Raw genomic sequence first — 21,827 nt, 5'->3', positions numbered from 1 at the left:
GCCTGGGACAGCGCCGCTGCTTCCCTTTGCGCCGTAGCCGCAGCGTGCAAGGTCAACACGTGACTAGAAAGTAGAAGCATGAAGGAGATAGAAGGGTTCACCACCATTTTCTACGCGTGGCTACGGTAGCGTGGCTGAGACGTCGGCACGTACACGCAGCTTCCGGCGCAACGCAGAACCGGCGACCTTGCCATTTGAGCGAGGGTGAAATTTCCGCCGCGTTTTTTTTTTTCGCGCGCGACATTGGGGGGTCCGTCCTAAGCTTTTACTCTATGGCGGTGCCGGAGCAACGCCGGTCGGAGGTGCCACCGCGTGAATTATTTCGAATTAACGAGATTCGACTGTAAATTGAATGCAAACATTCTAGCCGCATTCCTCGACTGTCGCATACGCGTGGCGGCTCGGTGCACATGTTTTTCATATGTGCGGGCCTTGAAAATTGTTGCTTTGGTTATAGTGCGGATATTCGCGACTCCGGCGACTTACGCTATAAGCGGTCTACACTGTATAGCAAAAATGTAACTAAGTTGTGTGTTGCTCTTCAACGAGAAATAGCTTGAGCAGCATACACAGCATTGATTGTTTTTAATAGCAGCTTATAAGTAGCGGCATTCGTTGGGTACACTCTCGCTGGAGGAGGCCTGCCCGCAGGGAGTGTCAATGAAGCGTTTTCGCGTCCTGTACACGACCATACAGCTCCGGTCAGCCGGACTGATGGCTGGACCGTGGTCGCCGCCCATGGCGCAGCTCAATGCGCAATGCATGACGAAAAATAGCTGCTTGCTCGAGAGCCGCACACCCGGCAGCGCCCTCGTCTGGCCGCTCTCGGTAGCTTTGGAGTGCCGCGCTCTCTGGAACACCAGGTAGGCTATCCTGGAGCCCAGGACCTCGTCAAGGCGCACTCCGTTGGTGAGGTCACTTTCGTTGAGCCTGCTCTGCCGCCAAGTGCCACTCTGCACAGCAGAAGACGCCTAAATGTATTCAAGAGGTCGATATGCCAGACAGCTAGTTATGTGAACCAACTCGGTAGCATGTGCACACTACCACACCGTTTGAAAAAGTACGATAATCATCATCCCCATCTTGGTAAGTAGGGTGTACTGCTGAAAAAGAAAATCAAGTCGATATAAGGAATGTTGGTAAGCAGCTATTTACACCCCTTTTAGAACAGGGATGTTGGGCCTGGCAAGTGATGTTCTAATCACTGGCGTGATTGGAACATGATGCAAAGTGAAACGGTGCTACAGAGGAGACGCACGAGGTCACGTGTTCCTTTCTCGGCCGCGGAAGCCGTATACCTCGAAACGCGTAGTCGTTCTGTATTGAATTTAGACATGTGATGTGCGCTGTCTGCAAAACGACTTTAGATAAAATTTATCAGGAGTCCACCACCACAACCTCTCGCCTAAGTTTGCTTTGGACGTTGTCACTCGAAGCATGGATGAAGGGATAAAAAGTTGTAGTTTCGCCCGAAAGGCGAAGCATCAATTGCGATAGCAAATTCGTAGGGAGGTATACGGAGTAAGGGTAGTAGTTTTATCGGCTGCGTAAAGTTGGACACATTCGCTTACTAACTGAATTAACAAGCATGGTGTTAGTGCGCTCAAGCAAACATGAGTAGATAACACTCGACCGCAGACCACTGTCAAAACGCTGGCGTGAGCAAGCGCGGTGGTAGCAGTGAGCGAAGGTTCGTGCGGTCTATCGCTTCAGCGGAAACTGAGCGGCGAAAGCACAGCGCGTACAAAGGTACGAGCTGTGTGGAAATCGCTTTCAAGATACGGTGCGCGCGACAGCCCGGAGCCGCGCAAAGTACAAGTACACAGTTGCTGGCAGAGTAGAAGCCGCACCCCCTCCCTCCCGCGCTGCCTTCCCGCTTTCCTCCTTTCGCGTGGGAGATTGAGCCGCCAGTATCCTTGCGCGCGGTCGCAAGATAAGCATTTGGTGCTGCAGCTAACCGTTGCCCCCCCTCCCCCCCCCCCCCCACACGGCCTTTCGCACGACGGAGGAAGACGGCGCGTTCAGGGCAGCGATTGTACGTTCCCTCTGCCAGCCTTTGTGCGTCATAGCTGATACGCTCCGCACATTTACAAGGGAAAAACGGCGCGGATTATCTAGGTTACTGAGGGCTTGCTGTAGGCCAGAATGTTGAAGTTCGATCGTAAACGAGTAATTCACAATCATCCGCAACAAGATATTGCGACACGCACTTGACAAATGTGTACGCGATACATTCGGAGTCGTCATGGTACGGCGTTAGCGCTCGTTTAGGTAATTTTTTAAAATACTGTTATCAAAACAGGAAACAAAATGATGCAGTCACTGAATTTATATAACCCTCCTTATAGATATTCTATGCTGTACACGAAGTTACTCGGAGCTAGAAAGCCAACGCGAACGCTTGAATCGCATCGCCTTGCTATGCGTGCATTCACCCTGCGAAAGGTCGTCTGCTACGCTGAAGCATTGTAGGTGGCGCCGTGGTCGAGGAGGGAGCGCGAATGACGGTAGAGGAGAGTGTCGCTACTTTACGAAGTTTCAGACGCTTTATTCTTCCTGGACATGCTGCGCCATCTAGTAGCACTGCTGAGAAGTCCGCGCGTATGATAGATACATAGGATAGATAGATAGCTCCCGGAAAGTGCGAGAACCATCCTACACCTTAAAAAGATGAAAAGAGAGACTGGAAAAAGCACTACATGGTGCTGCTATAACCGAGGAGCAATTTTTCTGCTAGCAGTGGTCAGCGAAGTGCACGTACGGTTCGCGTCCGCTCTCGCGGCATCATTTTCGGTGATCTCTATCTGCAACACCTTGTTCGCTTAACCGAGCACTTTGTCAACAACAGCGTCACATCACGTTAGGAAGAACACGGTGGACGGAAACCCAGCTGAAAATGCAGAGCATCCGAGTAGGATGCGTCGGCGGCACTTCAACAATCTTCTCTACTTGGCTTTTTAAGAATAATCTTACGTAGCGACATTGAACCGTGCCAGCTCCCGCAGGCGCTAGTGGCATCATCATCATCAGCCTATATTTTATGTCTACTGCAGGACATATGGTTCCCTAATTTTTGCGGGAACCTCTATGCTTGGTACAACTAGGTGCACGTGGAATCGTTTAATGGAATACTGGTACGTTGTAGTGACGGTCGAGAACACAGTAGCAAAACTGGCAATGGCGAAACACTCTTTCATGGGCGAACTTGCGCCCCTAACCGTTCCTGACATTCACAGCACAACGGTTGCGGCGAAAACAGTCGGTGATCGGTGATAATTTGACCTGCGGGTCAAGCGCGCGCGCGACTCGTCGAAGGCTCTAGCCCGCGTGCCTTCCAGAAAGTACTTGTCGCGCATAAAATCTGATCACACAAGGTTCGGTGACAACAGACTACCGATAGAACTATCGATAACATTCGAGAAACTTCCGATACACGCAGGCTTCTCCTGCGCCGGGATTACGTTTAACATTTGTTAGGCAATGAAAAGCGGTCACCGGAGAAAGATCAACAAGTACACGTGTCAGTACTTTATCTGAGCGTGTAAGTTGAGCTTACCTTATTGTAGCCGGCGTAGAGGCAATACATGCTGCCGCCGTTCACGTGGTCACCACCTCCACCCCAGAAGCGCCGCCAGCGCTCGTCGATGGCTGGATCAGCGCGTTGCCGTTCGATGAGTTCGTGCGCCATGGCTTGCGCGATGACCTGGATCGGGCAGAAGCAGTCTCTAAGCGTACGCGGAAATAGAAGGCAAGTTACGACTGGAATCTGTGATTAACCGCGGTGCTGATAAATTCAGTGCCAGCTAACAGAGCGTGCGTGTGGCAATGGTCATGTGACCGTTCCTTAACGCCGCGAACCGTAGCATATCGCAGACCATGAGTCACCGGTGAATGACAAAGGAAAATTCCGGCGGCAGAAACCATCTCAGGACGACTGTCCACGTTAAAGCAGTGTAGCGTCTCTGTGTTGTCACCGCCGAAACGCGCTATCTATGACACTATAAATCGTGTACTACAGCCGCGCTCCTCGCTGTCGCTTCTCCCTGGACACCCGGCGCCGTCTAACAGCACCGCAGCGTGTTTTGCGCGTGTTTCAATGTATATTCAGACAAGAATGAGTATATATATGACGCGGGTTCGATTCCGCCCAGCACGGGAGAAAGCTTGAAGGATTTCTTTTACAGCGAAGGTGTTAAGAGTAGGATCCCTGGATTTATTCGTCTCCGTCGACAGGAAACTCAACCAATCACAGGGGCCGCGCCGCGTGCGCCGCGGGGTTCCTTGCAGCACCACCAGATGGCGCTCGCCATTAAAGGTGTGCCTATAGGTGCCTGCGTGGTTGCACACGTCACGTCGCAGCCATCTGGGTGACTAAAGGTGCGGCCGATTTCACCAAAGGGACTATAATGTTTTCGCCTTCCCACACGTAAGCAGTCTTAAGTGCATCTGCCAATATTTTTATTGCGATAGCAATTATATGGACACTTCTACCGGATTTCTGCCGTCGTCGTCGCCGTCGCCGTGAGGTTCCCTATAGACAAAATCTTCGCCGCGCGCCGTATGCCCGAGCGGAAGCGTGCGGGGACGCGCGCTATCACGGAGAGCGAACGCAGTCAATCACCCACGCGCAAGCAAGGAAGCGGGAAGCCAGCGCCGGAGGGAGCGCGGGGGGGGGGCGCACTTCTACTCTGCCAACAACCGCGCTCGTCGCTCGTCCGCACCGTCTCTTATCTCCACACGGTTCTGACCTTTATGCGCCGTGCATTCGCCGCTCAGTTACCGTTGAAGCGATAGACCGCACGTACCTTCGCCCGCTGCGGCGTATGGGCTCGCTGCCATCGTTTTGACAGTCGTTGTCTGCAGTCATTCAGTGTGATCTATTCATGTTTGTTTGTGCGCGCTCACACCACGCTTGTTCATTCAGTTAGTAATAGTCAGGCCACATTTTCCAACGCACGCTACACATGCAATGCTCCCCGGATCGGCAGTGCAGCACTACAGGTGTGTCCCTTCGCACGCGCTGCCCACGGGAAGCGCTTCTCATCAACACCACCGTTTCACACGCGCCTTCTCGTGGTCATCGAGTCTCTCTTCATGTCGGACTACTTACGCCGCAGCACACCTGCTTACTTAATCAGCTCATGTTTACTACAATTCATATTGCTACCAAAGCCGCTCACCTTACTTCGTATGACATTGCTGTGTTGCTATCGCATTCATTGCTTCGCCCTTAGGGCGAAACTGACATTTTTAAAAATAAAAATCGTTCAAAACAACGTAGAAAGATAAATGCCTGCTGAAGGGCTCTATACATATATATTTACAAGCTGTTGCAACATCCTCATCGGCTAGTTACGCGTGTAATTTTGCCGGTTGTTCACGAGGGTCAAGAACCGGGAGTCTTGTAGTGTTCGTAAACATTAGGCGGGTTTATATACCTGTCCGAGTGCGGCGAAGTTGTACGCCGGCGGGGCTCTGGCGTCGTAGTAAGGGGGCCGGAAGAAGGCCGCCGGCGAGTCCACGTTGACCACCGACGCCATTGCTGGGAGCATTGCCTGCGCCAGCGGCGGGAGGGCATGCCACGCTCGGAGACGTCGCAGCCAGAGCTGCGGGAAGCTGCGGGCCGTCGCAGCGTCGCCTTGCTCTGGAGTCCCGGCAGTGCTCTGCGGAACGCAGGTTCAAATATTTTGTAAGTGTCACCGAGTCCATTTCGTCTGCTGTTGAAAGTGCTCAATTTACACCAGTCAGAAGTTACAAGCACACATAGTTGTGGGGTTAAGACTTAGAGATTGACTCCAACCAAATAAGGAAATTTACTAGTCCGAAGTTTCGGAACCAATTCGGCTCCTTTTTCAGGGGGTATTCTTCGGAGGTGGTGGTGTGCCGCTTTTAAAAGGTCCGTCGTAACAAAGGAGAGGAAGGGGGAGAGAGCGTAAGGTGCGGAGACACTTGGCAGGGCACCTGCTCTAGACAGACAAAATAGGTGGTGGGGGTGGGGGCTTCGGCGTCGCTGGTCGGCTGGGTTGACCGATGCTGGGCGCCCTTTAGTCGCGGGAATGCGTTGACGCATTCCCGCGACGAACGGCATTCCCGTTGAGTCAACGCATTCCCGCGACTAAAGGGCGCCCAGCATCGGTCAACCCAGCCGACCAGCGACGCCGAAGCCCCCACCCCCACCACCTATTTTGTCTGTCTAGAGCAGGTGCCCAGCCAAGTGTCTCCGCACCTTACGCTCTCTCCCCCTTCCTCTCCTTTGTTACGACGGACCTTTTAAAAGCGGCACACCGCCACCTCCGAAGAATACCCCCTGAAGAAGGAGCCGAATTGGTTCCGAAACGTCGGGCTAGTAAATTTCCTTATTTGGTTGGAGTCAATCTCTAAGTCTTAATCAATTTTCCCAACCAGACAGGTAATTCTGTCGAAATGTTTAGCTTCATAGTTGTGGGGTGTAGACCACATATTTAAAAGAAAAATCAAGTCCGCCTTATCTTGAAAGGGGAAGTAAGCTTTCATCAGAAATGAGCTTGGGATCCACGGATAAACTGTACGAGTTTTAAAGCGAAGCCTTCTTTCAGTAACGGTAAACTTTTGAATGGGAAAGCTATTTGTTGCATATCAGCACGCCACTTTCGAATCCACACATCACGAGTAACCGTTGCTCAGAAATCAATCCTGTGTTCTCTCTCGTATTGCTCGCGACTGTACACATAAATTGGCCTAAACTTTCGTCTTTGTGGCTTCAAACTGGCCTTGCGACTTTGCAAATGGATCGTTTGCAACAAAATACTGCGTCAGCATTGATTATGCACGTACGCCAAGGAGTATTGCTCTCGTGAGTTTAGAAAAAAAAAGGATTGGTTTCTTACTTAAAAAAAAAAAAAAGATGAAGCATAATGTATAATGCCACAAGATCGTCTGAAGCCGCAAACACGAAGATTAGCCAAATCCACGTAGCACCCATCACGCCGAACATATAAGTGAACGATCCAAACGCCAGTGTCCTTCGGTAACTTTTCTATGGAATGTGTAATGAGCCACCGCATCTATACAAGTAAAAAAAGCTATATATATATATGGAAACAAGGATGGGAAGAATGCCAATGTCCGAACCGTCCTGACATCCCCGAGCGCCATGAACAGGTGTTCGGCATCAGAGCCCTCTACCACCGACTTCGGGAACAATGCGACTCGTTGCTTTACGGAAGCCGTTGAACTTTGTGCCGACGAGGTTCCGATGGTTGCCATGACGTCGCCGATCTTTGCTCCGTCCGTGAAGACGAAGGCCGCTGCGTCCTGGAACTCCGCCATGAATCGCGTCACGTCCGAGATGGTCTCAGTGGACACGACGTTCTGGCCTGCAATGTCAAGACGTGCGCACCGTGTATAAACGCGAGGTGGCGTTGCTGTGATGAACGAGCTTGAAGCTGTTCGTGTGTGTTGTGAAACAGTGGCACACGTTACACAGCCGGGGGGGGGGGGGGGGCGAGAGGGATGTAAAGACAGCGCATGTATGTACGTTGCCTTCGAACTTCCCCCTCCGGCATTGGCTCCTGGGGCCGTCCTCTGTTCGTTCCATTCTATTGATTTCCTATCACGCGTGGCAGCGAGTGGCTGATGCGCTCTTAATCTCGTTCGACATGGGTTACACATTTGCAAAAATGTTCCATTTAGTGGAATTTTTATGTGCTGCTGGATTAGATGAGTGCAGGCGATAACGCAGGCGTCGCGTCTTGCTAGCCAATGGCGATGGACAAGAAGAATGGACAATGGGAAGAATCTTCACACAATGCGGCCCCAGGTTACTCGTCAGTAAACCTTGGCTCTCTCTGTTTTTTGTCTGTGCTAAGAAACAACGTTTTGTGCCGACGAGATTTGGAATAACTCCGATACGAGCGCTTCTTATTGTGACGTAGAAGTCACTATTTTTTAAAAGCTGCTCTGTATATCTCTGAAGAACATTCCTTATTAACAGCACCGATCGTGGAGGCCAGGCTCCTCCACAACACACATCAAATATGGCTGAAACACGCACTGTCAGTAATTCGTTTCCTTTCCGGAAGATCACATCGGAACCGCCGGGGCGAGTTGGTGGCTCAGTTAGGTGCGCACGTGCAGAACTACACATAGTAAACATTAATGTTGACGATGATTATAACATTTTATTCCGACAATCGTATACGAATCCATTGGTAGCTTTCCACTGCGGTGTCTCTCATCGTCTGTGTGCTGGTTTCGGACGTTATAAACACTGTAGTAACTACCTTTTCTGCATCTGGGGCATACCCTGAACTTTTTTACATTGCTTATATAATTCCTTTTGTCAACTCTTACACTATTACACGCAATATTATGCAAGAGGCAGGGAATAGCATATATTTCACCTTACGCGTCTGTAGACTCGTATGGTCAAGCGAACCTCCGTGCGAGAGTCAATGGACGGAGTCTATGGACACTTATGGAGGGAGTCTATAGATTTGGAGCATTATGCACAGAGCTCACCTTCAAGCATGTCGAGAGCCCTGTACGGCACACCACTGACTTTCTCCACCAGACGCTGGCACTTATCCTCCGGCGTTGGCTATAAGAAATAGAAAAAACAAAGCAAGACCAATTGATATCGTTCACGTAAGACAACGCTGAGAAAATTATCAACGAAAAGATTAGAAAGCGGCAGTGTTGTTACTCTGGCGGAGCACGAGCGCTCAGTCCATTGCGTACCGCTCCTGCTCTGTCGAGCATCCCATCAAATGGCAACAGTAGTTCTTTCTGAAACGTCTCCGAGACAGCTTTCGGAGCCTCTTATATAATTTATTTGGCGGTGTGTTAGCCTCGATTCCCAGCCACTATACATAGTTAGATATCTGATATTGTTGTAATAAACTAGGCGTGGTCGTTATAGAAATCTTGTTAAAATCTGTTGCAGACGTATATACAAGGCTAATGTGATTGCTAAGACATTTTCGCCAATCTTGGGGCGATGTCTTGCAGCTGTTAAGTAGTAGGTATGTTCAGTAGACAAGCGTATGCGGTTTGAAGAAACTTCAGCACTGACTGGTATTGATGGCATAACATTTATTCTGCCGGTTTCCTAAACTTATAGGTTCCACGGCGGTGTCCTACACGTCAAAGAGATATTTAGCCAAACCTGTCAAAATATGAACGTCGCTCGTTCATGCATTCCACGGCACTCACATTGGATGTCGCGGCGAGGTGCAGCCGTCATTTTTATTTTAGCAGTGCGCTGAGTTCTCTTCTTAGCCGGCAGAGGGCAGCGCTGAACGGCTCGTGCTTCCTATTGAACTTTTTTAGTAGTAGGTAATTTTTGTACATTTCTAAACAAGGAATTTTCTGAGCTTTTCTGATTGCTGACTATATACTGAATTATAGAGACGGTATCAACCACGGAGTGCCACTAACCATGGCCACATTGTCCTCCGGGAGTTCCTCGTTCGCGCGTGTCCTGTTGAGAGCCGCCAGGACGTCCGCCTTGGGTCCCACCAGGTAGCGAAGAACGTGCCAGGCCAACACGAGCCGCTTGCTCAGCCTGTCGCCAGGCCGCGACAAGTAGGCCACCATGGCCAGTGCTTGCTCGTCCGCAGTGACGTGCTCGTAGGAAGCGTGCTTCGAACCTCCGAACAGGGACAGCAGCTCTTTCCACCGATCTGCGGGCACAGTGGCGAGTGATCCCGATCGCGAAATGATTCTCGCAAAATAATAACTAAATCCCGCCTCTCCATTTGTACTTAGCCCATGTTCAAGTGTTCCCACTTGCCTGCGCCGTTCACAGTGGGAGCAAGTTGAACGTTCGCGTAGGCTAGCAAAGAGCAAACCGTTTGGTTGCCCTGGTCTGGCACTGTGTAAGTTCTTGTACAGCGCATGGTGACATTAAGCAGACGCAGCTGTAGTTATGAGAAACTCAATAAAGCACACTCGCCGTCGTATGCTCTGTCCGCCAAAAGCTGGTCTGAAAACGCCGAGAACTAACCTGATGTGACGCCGGTGCTGTCGGACAGGCTTGCGATGCTCATTTTGACAGGCTCAGTGGATTCCTCCGTTTCGTTCACAAACTCTGAAACTGAACACCGCAAAAGATACGAATGGGTGCGTGCGCACAACTGTCGAATTCATTGACGCAATTTTTTTATGCAGGAATGCAAACGCTTTGGAGCTTAACCAGATAAATTACACGTGGTCAATATATTGCAAAATTAAGGTTCAATACGTCATTGTGACGTCACAAATTGCAAAGCATTTTCTCGTATTTTTGCCGTATTGGCGCAGGAAAAGTTCTCAAAATTTTCTACAGAGTCTACGTAGATCCTGTGACTTTACATGTAGTAGAAACTCACTTTCATCATCGGAATCCACGAGCTGCTCTGTTATGGTATTGTTTTCCACGAGAGCGTATTGGTGGAGGAAGGACCGGTAGAACTTTTCGATATCATCTTGTCCCATTGCTCGTGAGGAGGTGATGAATTCATTCACTTCCGGGTTTAGCGTGATCTGTAGACAAAAAATGAAGTCGGTGTCTCTGTCACATGGTCTCTCTAGTTGCAACAATATGCGTCACAAGTGTTGCTAAATGGCGGTGAGTCTGCAGATTATGCTGTACCAGATGCAAGAAACGCATTATGGATTTCTTGTGACTTCCCGCGCATTAGTCCACAATAAATGTTTGTAAAAGTGGAATCGTACCAGCAAAGGCGTCAACGCTCCGTAGGTAGATTGCAATATCGGTGACCTTAAATGTTTTTCTATGTATGAGACTGGGAAGTTTACTGAGCGTATGTTTTGCTCGCGAGGCAACCTGCATCCAGAGTCACTAGAATTGAGATTTGTCACTCACATCGAACAAACTTCATTCAAATTGGTCTAGCCGTTGTCTCATAAAATCGTGCCTGCGTTTTGCAAGCACTTGTTTGATACATGCGTATGGTAAAGAGCTCGCGCGCAGAGCAACTAAAATGGTAAGACAGGCAACAGATCAAGAGATTGCTCGTTTGCGTTCGCGTCACGACTCACATCGACCACAAACGGCGCCGATGGGTCGCCGATGACGTCGTACTTGCGGGAGAAGGACACCGGTGCGTCGACACCGTACTCGAAGGAGAGCTCCATCATGCGTTGCAAGGGATCCTCCGACGGGTCGTCCGCCATGTGACGTAGGTCGAGGTTGAATCGCGAGAGGAAAGAGAGGACGTCCCGCACGCCCTCGTTCGGATTCCGCGAGTACTCTACGCAGGACTTCATGAGTTCATCGCCATCTGCCCCGACGGGCCCGTAGTTCTCCTGTTCGTGGGCAGAGTCGTTTTGCCTGCTTCCTTCCGTGATCACCGAGCGCTTCACGCGTGGTGCGACGTGCGAGTACATTTTCGGCCAAGGGAGATATGAAGAAAACAGAAAGAAACGTTATTTAAAGATGTCAACAAGACGATTTCCCAGTTTATTATTCTACTAGTGCAGAAAGCACACACACACACAAAAAAAGAAGAAACTGGGCGAAGCACTGAACGACATTCTGTTGTCTCAACATCTAAGGCAGTGAGTGATACCGGTTGACGTCTTGCATTGACAAAGCGGCAAATGCCAGTTGCTGTTGTAGAATTTTAGTCCTTCCTTAATGTATTACGCAATACCGGAAGACTTCGCGAAGGCAGCAACAGGGGTGGTAGCGCCGTTTTGTGACCTTTTGTTTATCAGAATGCTTTGTAAACTTTTTTTGGGGTGTTGCGCCATTGTTCTCAAAGAAAGAGCAAAAAAAAAAAAAATAAAGAAAGTCCGATAGTTAACGTCACTACCAACGGCCTAATTTGCACCAGAAAGTAGGTGAAACATGGTAGCTGCCGTTATAGTTGCGTGTTCTCTGGTTGACGCCAGTATCACAAAATAAAGGTGCCATCAGCATCGCTGCGCACGTCCATCACACGGGTGTTCTGATACTCCTGAATATGTAATCCCTTTGCGGATACGTTAAAATTCTCTATATCTTGTGCAAAGAAGTCCTGGCGTACTTCTCCGTTAGTCGGTCCTCTGCATGCCTCTAATTATTACTGTACGCGCGTGGCCTCCGAGATCTCGTGCAATGTTGATCTCGGAGGCAATGTGCAAACAGGCGAAGACAGAGGCGAGAACAACAGGGGCCACATGCATCGCTCTTCTCGTCTCTAGAGTTACTGCATATTTGGGCATATACAGTAACTCTACTCGTTTCGTTCTTTCTTTTGTCTACGCCCGTTTGCGCTACATGCGCTTGCACTGGCCCATACAACTAGCCCAACGGAAGGTGGAAGTTAGCCCAGCTTTCAGCAAGAAACGTTTACACACCTCAGCAGAGTCCGAATGGAAGCTGGGAAACGTGACCGAAGAGCCACAAACGAACGTGTTCCGCTCGTTGCAAGGGTCCGCCTGGCTGACAACCGTTTCGACGAACCAGTCCTTCAGTTGTCGGCACAGGGAGCTGTTGCATTCGGTTCGGCCGCTTTCCTCGGAAACCTTTTCTCGAGGCGCTTCGAAGCCTACGTCGTCGTCTTCCTGCAGTCCCGCCTGGCCAGCCGCTGTCGTTGGCCACTCCTCTGTCGTTGACGTCACCCGGCGAACCGCTGCCCGGGCCCTGTGTTTCACTTTAGCAGACTTTTCCAGGGCTGCCCGTGCCATCGGGTCTGCTGTCTGCGGCAGCGTTATGAGCGAGGGTAATCAGTCTACAGCGTTGTAGGTTTAACCATTTTTGAGCGCCTGAAAAAACTCAAACGACGAATCGTGAGGGTCAGTCAGGTTAGCGAATTGTCTTTTTGACAAGGTGCAGGTTAAGGGCTAGTAGGTTGGAAATGGCTACATTGACAGCGTTATAAGGCTGAACAACACAAAAATAAACATGAGCTGATTAAGTAAGCAGGTGTGCTGCGGTGTAAGTAGACCGACATGAAGAGAGACTCGATGACCACGAGAAGGCGCGTGTGAAACGGTGGTGTTGATGAGAAGCGCTTCCCGTGGGCAGCGCGTGCGAAGGGACACACCTGTAGCGCTGCACTGCCGATCCGGGCAGCATTACATGTGTAGCGTGCGTTGGAAAATGTGGCCCGACTATTACTAACTGAATGAACAAGCGTGGTGTGAGCGCGCACAAACAAACATGAATAGATCACACTGAATGACTGCAGACAACGACTGTCAAAACGCTGGCAGCAAGCCCATACGCTGCAGCGGGCGAAGGTACGTGCGGTCTATCGCTTCAACAGAAACTGAGCGGCGAATGCACAGTGCATAAAGGTCAGAGCCGTGTGGAGATAAGAGATGGTGCGGTGGAGCGACGAGCGCGGTTGTTGGCAAAGTAGAAGTGCCCCCCCCCCCCCCCCCCCGCTCCCTCCGGCGCTGGCTTCCCGCTTCCTTGCTTGCGCGTGGGAGAGATAAGAGACTGTGCGGGCGAGCGACGAGCGCGATTGCTGGCAGAGAAGTGCCCCCCCCCCCCCCCCCCCCCCGCTCCCTCCGGCGCTGGCTTTCCGCTTACTTGCTTGCGCGTGGGAGATTGAGTGCGTTCGCTCTCCGTGGTAGCGCGCGTCCCCGCACGCTTCCGCTCGGGCATACGGCGCGCGGCGAAGATTTTATCTATACGGAACCTCACGGCGACGGCGACGACGACGGCGACGGCAACGGCAGAAATACGGTTGAAGTGTCCATATAATTGCTATCGCAATAAAAGGGACGAAAACAGGGCGCCGATTTCAAATTGGTGTGTTCTTTACGGAACAAGCTTTTATACGAAGAAAGAAAAACAGGAAGTATTAAAAAGAATAAAGCCGCGATGTAAACGAAATCTACGCGAACAGCGCGCGCACGCACGCACGCAAGCACGCACACACACAAAAAAATCATCATAGCGGAACATTGTACTCACGCCTATGGTATGTCCCACGGTCAATTAAGAAAAAAAGAAAATCGAATTCCTTGTCAGAGGAATGGAAGATATGCTGAAGAAATTGTGTAGATTTTGTAGCATTTTTATAGTTCTGCTATAAACAATGTGATATCAACTGGCCCAGACCTACACGTCACCTAGCTACCAATCAGTCGACACTGTTGACCCCACTGCGAGCAAGGAAGGCTTCCGTAAAAGATGAACTGAGATAGCTTATTTGGTAGACTTCGGCTAGACAAGAGTTGTTGGCAAGTCCGATTCCTTTACTCTATTGTGCTCTATAGATTTCCAAAATCTGGATGTTTGCATAAAATCCGCAGCCGGATTTTTATGCGACTGCCCTAATTACATATTTTTGAGGAACAGGGATGTCGTGGCTTACTTAAACGTGCATGGTCACGAAGCCAATGCCTTTGGACTCTTTAATGGCAGCTGAAGTCGATGATTACTCGGCCAAGTACCGAGTTATACGAAACGGGAAACAGCGTTTACAAAACAGCAGTAAAATATTTCTTTTTTTTTGTATTTTCGAAACAGTAGGATACTCGCCTGTTCTGCGTTCTGAGGTGGAGCCGTCTCGGGGCGACCGAAGGGGCCCCTCTGACGAGCACCCCTGAACTGCTTCGATCTTCCAACCTGTCGGACAAACAGTGGCCATAGAGTGGATAGAACAGTGATGGTAATCTATAGCTTATGAGCGAACATTCAAATACAGTGGAATCCAGTCATAACCGAACAGGCTTGTGCGCTCAAAGTAGTTCGATATAGCAGGTAATTCGATATAGCCATACTCGCCTACAGTGAACTTAAACTAACATTTCTGATACGTTCCTTATATACGAACGCGTTATCTACGTTAGATCGCAGGAACGCCTGTAACGTTCCTGCAACGACGAACACGAAGATCGGCGCTGAATTTAGTTATCATTCGTGAACTGCACTAGGAGGATAATTGATGCTTTCAGTAATTACCATATCATACTCTAACTTATCTCTGTAATGCCCCGCGTCGAACAAATAGAAGACGCTCTATGCAAAGCAGTTTGGGAGCTTGAAAGCGTCGAGTCCCAGTCGCCAGTACCATTATTCTGTTCCATCCGGTGACGAGAAGTATGACCATGACGAAGCAAGCAAGCAGGACGAAGGAGGCGAAGACTTCCTTCCAGTTGTTCCGCGCCTTGTTCTGATACCGCCGCCACAGATGCTGGTTGGCCAGGCTGAACGCGCGATACGGTCGTGTCAGAGAGTCCCCGAACGAAAAAAATAGTAATAATTAATACTCTATGGAAATTATGTACGAAGTTATCTACAAAACATAAATAAGAACTGTCCATGTAGAGACAGCTTAGACGTACGTATAGTAGACGTCTTTCACACCGTTTATTCCAAGTAAGTATTTTGCTCTTTCCTTTATACTGTTGCTATATATTTTTAAGTGTTTTTACGAGTCCCAACTATTATGTACCAAGATTTAAAGCTATGCAAATGCCACGTAGCAGGACAGAAGCAAGATAACGTTGTCTGCCGTTGCTTAGAGATACTGAGATTATTTTTTTGCATTCCGCCTAACTACACAATTAGTCTTAATTAATTAATTAACTTCTCGAATATTATAATTAGATGAAGAGTTCAATTAGAAAATTGTAGAGCAACACGAAAAACTCCCGATACAGCTTTCTGTTGCTCAATACGTGCTGCATAAAAGTGTTTTTCAGAGCTTGAAAGAAGTCCACGAATATACACACAAAATGGCCGCGCGACTGGCCGCCCGAGCCACTTTGCGTGTATTCGCGGGCTTCTTTCACGTTCGGCAAAACACTTTTATGCAGCACGTATTGAGCAACAGAAATCTGTATCGGGAGCTTTTCATGTTGCTCTGCAATTATTTCAATAACACCTTTTATGTAATTGTATTTGAGAAGTTGATTAATTAAGTCTAATTATGTAATTAGGTTGTATGCAAGAAATAATCTGAATATCTCCAAGTGATGGCAAAGAACCTTACCTTGGTTCTGTCCAGCTACGTGGCATTTGCATATTTTTAAATCTTGGTGCATGATAGCCGGGACACCCTGTATACAATTTTATGCCAATTAACGTATCTTATATTATTCGTTGCATTATTTTACAGTCTGCAATCTACGACACTCTAGACCATATGTCTCAAGAAATGAAGAGCTTACATAAGGTACAAGGTTACGCGCAGTCTGCAGACTTAATATCTCAGCTCTGTGGAACTGTTTAAACAGTTGAAAGCCTTGCCCTGCAGCTACGACCTTTTTGCGTAGTTACCCGGCTACGCTATGAAATCATTACCAGAGAGAATTATTCAGTACACATTCAACTAAGATCAATCCGCAAGTAATACACGTCATTGCAGTTTAGATAAATTACTTCGGTGAAACATTCAAAATAAGCAATACACAGGCCACTTAAAACCAGATATGGGCGATATATTCAATGGTTCTTCCAATTTTTATTGCGATAGCAATTATATGGACACTTCAACCGGATTTATGCCGTCGCCGTCGCCGTGAGGTTCCGTATAGATAAAATCTTCGCCGCGCGCCGTATGCCCGAGCGGAAGCGTGCGGGGACGCACGCTATCACGGAGAGCGAACGCAGTCAATCTCCCACGCGCAAACAAGGAAGCGGGAAGCCAGCGCCGGAGGGAGCGGGGGGGGGGGGGGGGGGCGCTCTTCTACTCTGCCAACAACCGTGCTTGTCGCTCGCCCGCACCGTCTCTTATCTCCACACGGCTCTGACCTTTATGCACTGTGCATTCGCCGCTCAGTTTCCGTTGAAGGGATAGACTGCACGTACCTTCGCCCGCTGCGGCATATGCTCTTGCTGCCAGCGTTTTGACAGTCGTTGTCTGCAGTCATTCAGTGTGATCTATTCATGTTTGTTTGTGCGCGCTCACACCACGCTTGTTCATTCAGTTGGTAATAGTCGGGCCACATTTTCCAACGCACGCTACACATGCGATGCTGCCCGGATCGGCAGTGCAGCGCTACAGGTGTGTCCCTTCGCACGCGCTGCCCACGGGAAGCGCTTCTCATCAACACCACCGTTTCACACGCGCCTTCTCGTGGTCATCGAGTCTCTCTTCATGTCGGTCTACTTACGCCGCAGCACACCTGCTTACTTAATCAGCTCATGTTTACTACAATTCATATTGCTACCAAAGCCGCTCACCTTACTTCGTATGACATTGCTGTGTTGCTATCGCATTCATTGCTTCGCCCTTAGGGCGAAACTGTGACATTTTTAAAAGAAACACCAATCAGGCAATAACGCCAATATGACTCCAACATTTCCTGGAAGGCTGTCATATCGCAGTCATAATTTTTGACGGCGCACTAACCATTGCTTTGTCTAAATGAATGCGGTGACCATATCGGCGTTGTGTCGCCGAGCGCGAGGTCGGGGTTCGATCCTCGGTCACGGCGACTACATCCCGATAGGGTCTGAATTCAAACACGCTCATGTAGGATGCTCTGGGTGTACGCGAAAAAACCCAAGTTGGTCAAATTAAATTTGGAGCCCTGCATTACGTCGTCCCGCAAACAGTGCAGTTTCAGGACCTTGAATCACATAATAGTAATAATAATAGCAATAATAATTGACTTGATTGGTTGAAAGTCCTTTACAATAACATTATAGTAATAAATAATAAAGAGAATAATTGCTGCCGGGTCCTGCGTTGCCGGCGATAAACCAGTGGCTGTGGTAAGCTCTGAATACTGAAGTCCAGAGATTGCGTCCGAGATTTCTAGCAGTGCGGATGTAACATGATGAACACGATGGCTTAATTTCTTTCGACAAATGTTGCACATAACTCTGTTGCATTAGGCATGCGTAAACTATACAGAATCGGAAATATGTATTACCTGACTGAAGCTTCGGACGATGAACGGGACCTGCGATTTAAATGACAGTGATAATAGCAATATTATTATGAGTTGTGCGTCATAGTTTTTATAATTTGAAACTATAGTAGCAGGTTCGTGAGAACTAAACCAGTGTAATAACCAAGCTTCAAATTTTCTTTATATATAGAGAAATGCCACAAGATAAAACACTGCGCAAGGAGGAAGCCTTTGTTTATTTCATTACCACAAGCAATACGACCAATGCGATGATGACAGTAATCTCCGAAGCAACAATCCATATAGCCCAATTACAGAACAAATGAAATAGTGAAGAATCTACGTTGCTCGTCCATCTAGAGTTGGCGTGGTCCTATGAAGTGACAGCCCAACGCCTTTGCGTTTACGATTTTACGACGTTTCGATATGCATTGCACTGCTGAAAGCAATTTTTGGAATGACAGTAAATAGTCTTTTGGGAAACAAAATGCTCACAAAAGCATAAAACAGGTTAACTTGGCTGCTTCGCCTTTTGGATGAATGACTTTCTACTGGTGTCGGGTTGAAAGCCGGCATCCACAAATAAGTTCTTATGCTAAAACTGCTCGCAAGAGTAGGTGTCAGCCACTCTCATGCTGGAGATATTGCCAAAGACAAACGGTGAATCCCACACAACACTTACCAATAAAAAAAGCTTTGTGAATTCGACCCTAGACCCACTTTTCAATCGAATGGAATTATAGCGAAAGTAGATCTGATCCGACAAATCATCAACGATGTCGGTTTGTCGGTCCCGAATAGCATAGTGCTTAATTTAGAATGTTGGAAAAGTTACTGACTTAAACGCTGGCTCTAAAAGTGAATTGCTTACTGATGAACAGCAGAATAAGATGGCACAATGTGTTTCTTGAATGACTGCCTTGAAAAATCGTAAGACAGCATTTCAACGGTAGCGTTGGCCAAGCTACTTGCGGCACAGGCAATGCTTAGCGGTTATGTGCGCTGCTGAGTGCATTTTATGAAGTTGTTTGTGTCAACGTCCGAGATCTCAATCCGTCTACAAAACTTCTGCGGGTAGGCGTGGTAGCCCTTCACATCTGGTGGCAATGAAACGCTGAAGCGTACTCTTACCTTACCAACACCTCGGATGGCGAGCGAGACCCCAAAAAGCCAGGCATGTTCCCCGTAGACGGTTCTCAAATGCCCGTACACACGACTGTAGTCAACAGGCCTCTCTGCAAACGTGGCCTAAAAATGGCTGGGATAACAAATTTGAACTAATGACGATGGAGATTATGGTCGTAACCCTTTGCAGCAATGAAAGATGATGCCAACTGATGATGATCATTATGGTCAAATACGCCACGTACTCACTTCGGGGGATAAACCAGAAATCGGGAGACAGCCCTTACGTTTTTCGTTATTGAAGTTGTGTTGTGTTTCTCTAGAATTTATGCTGTTTTCAATGAACTTTATTTTTTTTGATACAGGTGAGTACCATGAACGATTCTTGCAAGGGAGGGAAACAGAAGACCAACAAGAAGTTTACAGAAAAACGGAGCTCAAGAACATAAAGGAAAGATAAAATGAATGCGCACTTTAAAGTCCTAAGCTCAGGCTAAATTATGAAATAAATAATAAAGAATAATACATAAGGGACTGGTATTCACGCTGAGAACACGCACGTTTTATTTGCTCACCATTTTTTGTTCAGCAGTAGCACGTGGCACTGTACAGTTGACCGCAAAGTTATGATAGAAAAAGTACTGCGGAAATGGAAGGAAGGGGAACCGCACAGGAAGACACGCGCCAACCTCATTAAGTGCAGTCTACCAACTTATCATTTTGTAAACTGCGCATTTCTTGTTCTCTTGCGTGGTGCTGCTTTGTCTCTTTCATGCTGTAATTTCCTGTGATAATCTTGAGCCAACTAGCGTCCTCAAGAAGTACAATTCAGGTTGAACGCATTTTTTGTGGATAACCAAGCTTAGAATGAGCAGCTAGACAAAAATGTCCATGTAACGTAGTTAAACATGATGAGGGGGGAAGAGCACAGTGGGTGTCTGAATATGCGAATGAAGCAAGCTCACAGAACGTAGACGGACCTGTCCGAGTGCACTTGCTTGTAGCATGAAATGAAAACGCCAGCCATGCTACTACAAAACTTGCTACTACGTAAGGATGACAGAAAGGATAAAAATAGGGGTAGAAAATATGTAGGAAGGAGAAATTAGACAAAAAAAAACATAATCAAGAATCAAGTAATGTAGGGAATGCTGCAACCACTCGCTCAAGTTTTTAAGTACGTCCATAGCTCGCATGTCTACAAAAGTGTGTCCAAAAGTCAGGATTGCCACTATTGCTCGTTCAGATGTTTATTTCGATTCAGTGACGAGGCTTAACGAGTTCTTTACATGATATTGTTACCGAGACGCAACCTTCAATCTTACGGCGCTGTCTTCCACAAGAGCTCTCGGGTAGCGTTGTTGTACAGTGCAGTGCTGCGCTTGCCAGTGTCTAAAAGTCGTCAAGTACAATTGTTTGGCACAGTCCATGCGAGTACACGAGGATGACCCCGTCGCTGTTATGTCTATTGCGTGGCATGCAAAGCAAATTTATAGTCCGTTGGGGCGTTGCTTGTGTTTAGTAAACATATACTCTTCGCACTGTCACTTAGTTGAAGAGGACGACGATGAACGCTCCAAGATACGACAGCAGTGTCCAGTGCGGCCAATCCCCCTCGTGGGTACAAGCCATGTTTTTTGAGGCAACAACAACAACAAAATGTGACAGCAGTACGCAGTTTTGTCGTTTCATCACGAAAAAAAAAAGAGTATCTCGCTACGACGGAACAGGCCTTGTCATGACAATGCCATTAGGCTGACGATAGAAATTGCGGTCGATATGCGACAAGAAATGCTTTATGACTACAAGGATGACAAAGCGCTGTAGTGCTTCTAGCTAAAAGACGGCTGTTTCTATCGTGACAGCCCCCCCCCCCCCCCCCTCTAGATAAAAAAAAAACAAAAAAAAAAACACGAAGTACAGAAGTGCAGCCGATAATAGCGGTAACCGCCATGACGACAAGGGTGCCCGACGATGACGGTGACATGAACGTCGAATGCACGGATGACAACGGCCAAAAAAAAAAAAAAAAAAAAAAGCGTGAGACTGCTGAACACGGCCGCTGCGACATCCTGCGTGCGCGAAAGTTGACTGGAGGACGCCCGGAACAGTTACAGCTGTAAAAAATCTGCGCAGATGTATGCCAATACGAGAAGCTCGTACATCAACGACAGCATAAAGCTGTACAGTGTTTTCACACGCTTCGCAAGTCTTGGAGCCCTGGTTTACCACTTCTAGAAGATTTTGCAAGCCTTTCGGGGTCAATGCACTTGGCCTTTCATTCGGTATACCGGAGCTTCGAGATTCCGAGCTTGGCAAATTTTTTACTGCTATACGCGACGCGTTTTCCGGTATGCTGCGGTACCGACGCCGGCTTTTGGGTTCGCCTTCCGAAAGCCTGGTTGCATAGATAGTTGTTAGTGATGATGCATTCGTAGAGTCACCGTCCGACTGTCGCCGAACGTGGTCCCTCACGAAAGCGAAAGGCACCGGAAGGAATTAGCATCGAAAGAGGCATCGCTACAAAATACCGGCTCAGATTAATGCCGCTTTAGGGTTCCGACGCAGGCCGTGCACTACTGTCTGTTTTTGTGCTGACAACGGATATACCAACCATGCCACCGCAGGCAGTTGTCGGCTGTCACTACCGTCGCAGAACCGTTTGAAAGATATCCAGAACAGGTTCCCTGTAAAATCAACTTATGGCGCGCTTTCTTTTACTACGTTTTAAGTACAATAACTCAAAACTATATAGGAGGATACATTTACATTTATTATGGACATTGAGAGAAAGGTACAGTCATATATGTTTCGGTGCCTGCCTGCACCTTAGTACTCCCAAGTTAGCATTCTTAAGGGAAAATAAATAGATAAAAAAAAAAAACAAATTGACTACGAACGCGTGCGAGCCTTCGTAC

The 21,827-nt window shown here is 48.2% G+C and overlaps 1 protein-coding gene across 1 annotated transcript; it reads right to left on the bottom strand.

Moving 5' to 3' along the window:
• Positions 1–596: 596 nt before the first annotated feature.
• Positions 597–12,654, bottom strand: LOC119454067 (uncharacterized). The gene is made up of 10 exons (XM_037716077.2): positions 12,325–12,654; positions 11,023–11,340; positions 10,350–10,503; positions 9,986–10,075; positions 9,418–9,662; positions 8,500–8,578; positions 7,111–7,355; positions 5,439–5,663; positions 3,557–3,703; positions 597–953 (listed from the first exon to the last, which is right to left on the bottom strand). The coding sequence occupies exons 1-10, from the start codon at positions 12,652–12,654 to the stop codon at positions 597–599; spliced, it is 2,190 nt and encodes a 729-aa protein (XP_037572005.1).
• Positions 12,655–21,827: the final 9,173 nt, after the last annotated feature.

This window comes from Dermacentor silvarum, chromosome 5, assembly GCF_013339745.2.
Source record: "Dermacentor silvarum isolate Dsil-2018 chromosome 5, BIME_Dsil_1.4, whole genome shotgun sequence".
Taxonomy (NCBI): Eukaryota; Metazoa; Arthropoda; class Arachnida; order Ixodida; family Ixodidae; genus Dermacentor; species Dermacentor silvarum.
The sequence above is the reverse complement of the archived record's forward strand: the minus strand, read 5'-3'. Positions and strand labels throughout refer to the sequence as shown.